The 7,154-nt window shown below is 61.6% G+C and overlaps 1 protein-coding gene across 1 annotated transcript; it reads left to right on the top strand.

Moving 5' to 3' along the window:
* The first annotated feature begins 4,116 nt into the window (after positions 1 to 4,116).
* LOC139039847 (ral guanine nucleotide dissociation stimulator-like) lies at positions 4,117 to 6,701 on the top strand. The gene is made up of 6 exons (XM_070480941.1): positions 4,117 to 4,164; positions 4,583 to 4,657; positions 5,222 to 5,254; positions 5,620 to 5,741; positions 5,948 to 6,051; positions 6,376 to 6,701. The coding sequence occupies exons 1-6, from the start codon at positions 4,123 to 4,125 to the stop codon at positions 6,531 to 6,533; spliced, it is 534 nt and encodes a 177-aa protein (XP_070337042.1). The 5' UTR covers positions 4,117 to 4,122; the 3' UTR covers positions 6,534 to 6,701.
* The last annotated feature ends 453 nt before the right edge of the window (positions 6,702 to 7,154 follow it).

The raw sequence follows: 7,154 nt of genomic DNA, 5'->3' as shown, positions 1-7,154 counted from the left end.
CCTGCCTACCTTCCCCAGGTCCAGCTGCAACATCTGGGGCCCAGGAGGGCAGAGCTGGAAGGTGAGGGGACAGCAGTCTGGGAAGACTGTCTGCGGTGGGGTTCACGGGCTGGGGTTCTCTTCAAGACAGCGGAGTCTCTCCTGTCTTGTAAAGTCGGGTACGTAGGTGAAACTTTCTCTTTCTCCTGCTGCAGCGCCAGTTCCAGAGCTCCTGCCGGCTCTAGAGCCAGAGCAAGGGCCAGCTCCGGGGCCAGAGGCAGCTCCAGCTGTAGTTCCACCGTCCGCGCCGGAGCTGGAGGCAGCCTCACCACCAGCAGCCTCACCTCCAGCAGCCTCACCTCCATCGGCCTCTCCAGGGCCGGAGCGAGCGCCATCAGCTTCAGCCCCAGTGCCAGCTTCCGAGCTGGAGCAAGATGCGCCATTGACTTTTGGACGATCTCTGCCTCCAGCTGCCGAAGTCACCGCAGAAGCGAGCGCCGAGCTGAGAGAGGAGAGGCCTAAGCTGCTGGACTTCCCTCCGAAGCTGGTGGCCGAGCAGCTGACCCGGATGGATGCGGTGAGCAGCGGGGCTCTTGGGCTAGGTGGGGCCCGCCTTGGTGGGCCATCAGCTGCCCCAGACCTCCTGTTCCCTCAGCCGCAATCCAACAATGTGGGTGCAAGTCACAGCTCCCCCACTTACCCACCGGGTGACCTGGGCCACCTTCTGGCCCCCAAGTCCTTGCTGTCCCCACATGGACAGTAGAGAGCACACCAAGGGCGGGCACCTGCCGGGCAGAGTGGCTGTGCAGATGGATGAGGTCGAACAGAGAGGAAGCGGGGCAGAGAACAGCCCTCTGGTGGGGGAGGGAAGCTCACTGGAGTGCTGCCAAGTCCTGGGTCACTCACCCATCGGCCCAGGAGGCCTCAACAGCCTCCGTGCTTATTAGACACCTAGTGCGTCCTTACCTACATGGAAGACAGGCAAACAAAGCCCACGGTTGTTGCTGCCTCGGGGGAACGTGCATCTGAAAGGGGAGTGGGACCAGGGGGTGATGAGAACGGGTGGAAGATGCCCCTTGAGATGGGCAGGTGTGAGCCGTGTTCTGGTGCTTGGGGGAAGCAAGACTGGGCTGCGAGCCAATGGGACTTCTCTTCCCCGCCCCTATTGGGTCCTCGGTCATCCTGCGCTGGGCGGCCTCAGCGGACACAGACAAAACCCAGAGACTCCCAGAAGCTTCAGGCCACCTCCTCAGGTTCCTGAGCTGCAGCTGACCAGTGCCTCCTGCCTGGGGCTGCGGGGGCCTGCAGACTCTGAGCTCGGGTGTGGCAGGGTCAGGTGACAGTCCCCATCCTCCCCAGGAGCTGTTCAAGAAGGTGGAGCCCCGCCACTGCCTGGGTTTTGTGTGGTGCCAGCGGCCCAATGGGAGCCAGGAGTACCTGGCTCCCACCGTTCGGGCCACTATCAACCAGTTTCTTCACGTGTCCGGCTGCGTCATCACGACGTGCCTTGGGGACCTCAGCATGACGGCCCAGGACAGGGCCAGAGTCGTCGAGCTGTGGATTCAGGTGGCCAAGGTCAGTAGTGGCAGGGCCCAGGGAGCCCCTCCCTGGAGTCAGGGGGACTGCCCCTTCTCCTCTCGCAGCTTTCAGCCTTGAAGTCGGTAGTCTGGGCCTCGGCAAAGTCCTAGGCCCCTTGCTGCCAAGGGCCTGCTGACCTTGAGTGCTGGTCCCAGTGGTGGGAAGCTCCCTTCCCGCCCTGGGTTGAGCTAAAATCTTCCTGCCCGCGAGCGTTACTCATCAGCTCCCAGGTGTGCCCTCCCTCGCTTCCCCGGGCATCTGCCTCATCCAGGACAGCAGAAGCCCATGAGGGGACACAAGCCAGAGGAAGCAGGGCTCCAGCCCGCCGTCGCAGCTCATTCCCTTCCCTTCCTCAGGAGTGCCGAGTCCTTGGCAATTATGCGTCCCTGCGTGCCATCGTGTCTGCTCTGCAGAGCCCCTCCATCAGCCGTCTGCAAAAGACATGGGGACGAGTTGCCAGGTGGGTAGGCCGTGCTCCATCCAAGCACCACCAGGGCGGACCAGACATCCCCCGTACGACTGCCATGGACCCCTCATTCAGCTAGGACCATCCGGGAGGCAGCGGACCCTAGGGATGGGGACTGGCCTCCTTTCTCGGGTCTCTGAGACTCTCTGAGACCCTAGGCAGTGGTTCTGCTTCAGGAGTCAGGTTCCCCCCTTGTCACATCCTGGATTGAGCCACACTGGAGATTTCCAAGGGTGTACTTCGCAGCAACGGAGCCCTCATCGGCAACCAACACTGTTAGAAACAGTGTGCTCAGTCGGAGTGGGAATGGAGGCCCCAGGTGACCGCAGGAGAGCCTCCACCCGAGTCCCACGGTGACCTCAGAGCTCCGAAGAACCCAGGGAAAACCCTCGTCCAGGCCCCAGGCCCTTGGAACCTTCCGGGTTCTCAACAAAAGGCATTTCGCCTTCAACCGCCCCGGGTTTTCTTTCCTCCTTTCCTCTCCCCTCAGGAAGAGCTCTCGAAAGTTGAAGAGGTTCATCAAAGACCAGTGGGTGAGCAGGAGGCAGCTGGTGAAGGTAAGACGGAGGCTGCACATCTGGAAGGAGGGGGAGCGAGAGGGGAGGGGACCCGGCAGGATGAGCTTTGGTTCTCCTGTCACGTGAAGTTGGTCAGGAAAAGATGGACAGGAAGAGGGATGTGCTAGCTCCATGGGCAGGTGGGGGCAGCTTGGGACAGGAGGCCAGGGGCATGGGATAGAATGGTGCGGGCTGGACTGTTCCAGGAGGCTGAGGACCTGGCAGAAGGTGCCGGTGTCTGGCTTCCATGCTGCTCCATCAGCTGCCCTGCATCTTCCTCCTGGCCACTGGCTGGAGCGAGTGGGCGGGCTTCCTTTCTTCCGAAGTCAGCCCAGTCTGTGCTCAGGAAGCCAGGGCCCCACTGCTCCTTCTGTCTTCACTGTGCCTCGCAAGAAGGGCACCCTGCCTGCCTGAGGGATGGGCACTGCCGGATCCCACGGGCCGGGGGCACTCAGGGGCTTCCCAGCCTTGGGACGGACACTGGACCTGGGACAGATCTGTGTCCCCTCGGTGACTCCCCACTCTGGCCCCTAAAGTGGGCGCTGCAGACAGTCCCAGTGGGATGCTCACCCAGGTCCTTGTTGGCGATGACATGTGCCCCGGAGGGCAAGGGCAAGTGCCCAGGGAACTGATGGCTTCTTCAGGGATCCTTCCTGCCCAGACGTCAGAAGTTTCCTCGTAAAACAGAAGGGAAATGCCACCCCGCAGTGCCCTGGTCGCCCCCTCCCCTGCTAGTCAGACGTGGCATTCGGGGTCCCCATCCTGAGCGGATGAAGAAAGAATTCTGTGCAGGGGAACTCCCTGAGGGGATCCTAGGGAGCTGAGGGCTTTAGCAAGGCCTTGGCCTCGGCCTGGGATCAGAGACTCCTGGGGGTTGGGGCTGGCAGAAGCCACTTGACCAGGCCTCCTGAGACACCTCATCTCCCTCCATCCATGGCTCGGCCCAGCTGGGGGCCCGAACACAGCCTGAGAGTCCCGAGGACAGCACTGTGGTCAGCGGCTGGGCAGAGGGTGGTGTGAAGGCAGAGGAGACAGGGCCTGTGGCTGGGAGGGGGAGCAGCCTCTCCTCTGGGGCCCCCTGAGCAAGTCCCTGCCCCTGTATGGGCCTTGGTCTCCTCATCTGGGAGCCAGAGGGAGATGAGCCGTGGTGCAGGCCTCACAGTGGGCGACGAGGCTCAAGGGTGGGGAGGAATGTGGGGAGCTTGGACCTGGCTCCAAAGGCAGGCTTGAGCGGAGAGCAGTGATGACGGTCAGATGACGCTTGGGCCTCAGGAGACTGTGGGAGGCAGACAGAGTTCGTCAAACCTTCCAGACGAGGTAACAGGTTCAGGGAGGCCTGGGCGGGCCCAAGGTCACACAGGAGTGAGTGTTGGAGCTGGGATGGCTCTGGAAGCAGAGCACCCTGGAGGTGGGAGCCGCAGGGGCACCAGGTGACTGGGGCCACATGTCCAGGGTCCCCGATCTGGGAGGGGTCTGGGAGGACACTTGGAGGGGAGCATCGGCTCACTGGCCCTGTCAACACCCTGGCAGGAGGCGACCTCTATGTTGACCAGCCTGGAGACGGGCCCCATAGGTGCCCAGAAGGTAAGGGTGCCTGTGGAGGAGGGGCCCAGGAGTCGCAGGAGAGGGGACTCCCCTTCCTAGCCGGAGGTCTCTACCAGCAGAGAGGGAGCCTTTCTCCTCCAGCCCTGCTCCTGGTGCCACAGACCTGAAATGCCTGCATTGGAAGTGACCAGGAGGAGGCCTGGAACGGATGGGCGCACAACGGATTTGGGACAGGGAGGGGCGGGGACCACGTACCCTGGGTTTTGCCAGAGCCGGCTGCTGGGAGGTGCCTGCAGGAGTTTGGGGTTCCTGGAGGAGAGAAGAGGAGGAAACTGGGGGGAAGCCGCCTAGGTGGGTAGCTTGGGCTGGGCAGGAGGCTGGGGTGAGGAGTGGAGGAGAGGTCTTTGACGGCTCCTGAGAGCGGGATCTCATCACCGTCTCCACCCCGCTGGCACAGGGGCTCATCCCCTTCCTTGGCACATTCCTCAATTACCTGCTGCTGCTGGACACCAACATGGAGGATTACCTGGAGGTGAGTGAGCCTGGAGGTGGGGCTGGGGATCAGGATTCGGAGATTTGGGAGGAGAGACTTGCACTGAGGCCTGAGCTCACAACCCTTGGCAGAGTCCTCTGGTGAGGGCCTCACAGCCACCCCGGGAGCTGGGTGTCATGCCCATCTTAGTGATGAGTGAATATAGGATCCAGCTGAGCCGCCAGTCCAGGCTGCCTGACTGCGGAGCTGCTGGAGGGTGTGTCTGAGCTGGACTCAGCCTCTCCCTCAGGCCCCGCCCCTGCAGGGAGTGAAGCCAGGCCCCTCCAAGGCAGGAAGCACACGAGTGGCTGAGCATCCCTTCCTGCCTGAGGCCTCAGTCTGTCTGTCTGTCAGAGAGGGCTGTCTTAGAATGTCCCTGAGCCATAGCCCCGTGGCCTCCTTGCTCTGGAGCTCAGAGTCTTGCCCGGGACCCATTCCTGTTTCTGGTAGCGCCTGCTCCCTGGTCGACCCTGCTGGTAGTGCAACCTGAGAAAGGGTGGAGACGGGGGCTAGCTATGGGCTAAGGGGGCTGTTGCTCATGGACTTTGGCTCTCTGCCTTCCAGGGAAATGAGATCAATTACGAGAAAAGGAGTGAGGTGAGCAGCTGTGGCCTCCCCGTGCGGAGGGTGGGGCTGTGGCAATCAGAGACTCCTCCGGGGAAGACCTTCTCTGGCCCGATGCCTTGGGCCTTGCTTTTCTTGGGAGAGTTCGGCACCCAGAGCTGGGAAAGCCGTCCCACTGGTGCGTGGGGGAAGGGGCTGGCACCAAGGACACCTTCCTGCAGGAGGAGCTATTTCAAGCCAAGTGTGAGAACGAGCAAGTCCTGCACGGAATTGGAGGGAAGGAGGGTTCCCATGTGGGCCAAGACCCCAGACCAGCTCCTTGACCCTCTTCTCACCTGTCTGAGTCCCCAGCACGGTCCCCCACCCAGGCCCCGTCTGCATCATGCCCTTTCTCCCAGGAATTCAAAGTCACCCAGCAGATCTTCCTGCTCCAGGAGGCAGTCCATCTTTACCACATTGAGGCTGAGGAGCGATTTGGGGCCTGGTTCGAGGCCATGGAGCCCCTCAGCGAGGATGAGAGGTGAGGCGGGGCAGGAGTTGGTGAGGGCAAGGCGGACTCTCTCTGATGGCCAGCTCCAGGGAGCCCGTGCCCGTGGCTTCCGGGTCAGTCCCGGGGCTTGTCGCATGGTCACCCGTGGGGCCCTGGGACTCCAACTGCTGGCCGTCTCTGGGAGGGTCACCTGAGGTGTGGCTCCCGGTAGCTGAAAAGTCCACTCTGTCCTTTAGCTACAGCCTGTCCTGCCACCTGGAGCCCCCACAGGAGAGGGCCGGCAAGATGCGCCGGTTTTTCCTGCCCAGGAAGAACCGCGCATCTCTCAGCTCAGGGCTCGGTGAGTGTCCAGACAGGCAGGGACTGAAGCCAGGGGCTCCGGAAAGCTTCGGGCTAAGCACGGGCCTAGGGAGATGGACAGCCGGCACGGGGATCCCAGCTCCACTGCTGCCCAGGCCTGTGAGGGACAATTCCCTTGACCTTTGTGGGACTCAGCTTCCTCTTCTGTGAAATGGGTGAAGCGAAATGCCAGCTCCCATGTCAGGGACAATGGGGTAGTGTTGACTGAACACTCAGGACAAGGTTTGGAGCAGAATGCAGTGGGGCTGAGGTGTTGGGCTGGGATACTGGTGTGACCCCCCAGTCATCAGTGTCTTCTCTTCAGTCACCAGACCCCCGACGCAGAACCCAGCAACAGTGGCAGATCCCGGTCCTTCCAACAGCTCGAGTGCAGCCTGCTCTTCAGCGGCGGGGACACAGCTGGGAAACACGCGGGGCCCCAGGCCGGCTCCTCCCATGCTGATGGGGAGAAGAACATTCTAAGCCTTTTCCTGGGACCCCTGGAGCCCAAGAGGGAGGGGACGACCCCACCCCACAGGCCTGGCATCTCCACCCCAGCGCCTGTTTACCACTTGGGAAGGGGCCGTATTTCTTTCGTGTTAATAGTTAGTGCTAGTTTTGAATTTGATGTTAAAATCCTGTTTCTGTTCCAGCCTGCGAGTCACGGTCTGGTTCTTTCCCCTCCTGTGCTCGTGTCAAGGAGACACAGACTCTCGCGTTCCTCCTGGAATGAAGAAATCTTGCAGGGTCTCGGCTTATTGTATGTGAGAGAAGGGAGAAGGGCCAGGCCCCTCCCTGGATACTGAAGGACACCTCCGCGCCCCCCCTTACTCAGAGGACGGGTTCATTTCAGTGTGGTTCACGTGGGCCAGGAGCAGAGACAGCACCCAGAACTCCTGGCATTTAGAGGGTGGAGGTACTTTCACAGGCAGAGCAACAACCACTGGAATGCGGGTGTCTTTCAAATGGCACGGGCCAGCACCACGACCTGCCCCAGGACAGTGGCTGCTTTTCCACCCCTTTGGAGGAGAGGCCATGTTTTCGGCTTCTCTTGTGGAGGTTCCTCTTCACCAGATGTTAGGAACTTGTCGTTTTCTAATGAGG

The sequence above is a fragment of the Equus asinus genome, chromosome 12, assembly GCF_041296235.1.
Source record: "Equus asinus isolate D_3611 breed Donkey chromosome 12, EquAss-T2T_v2, whole genome shotgun sequence".
Classification (NCBI taxonomy): Eukaryota; Metazoa; Chordata; class Mammalia; order Perissodactyla; family Equidae; genus Equus; species Equus asinus.
Note: the sequence above shows the minus strand (reverse complement) of the source record. Positions and strands in the feature narration are given on the sequence as shown.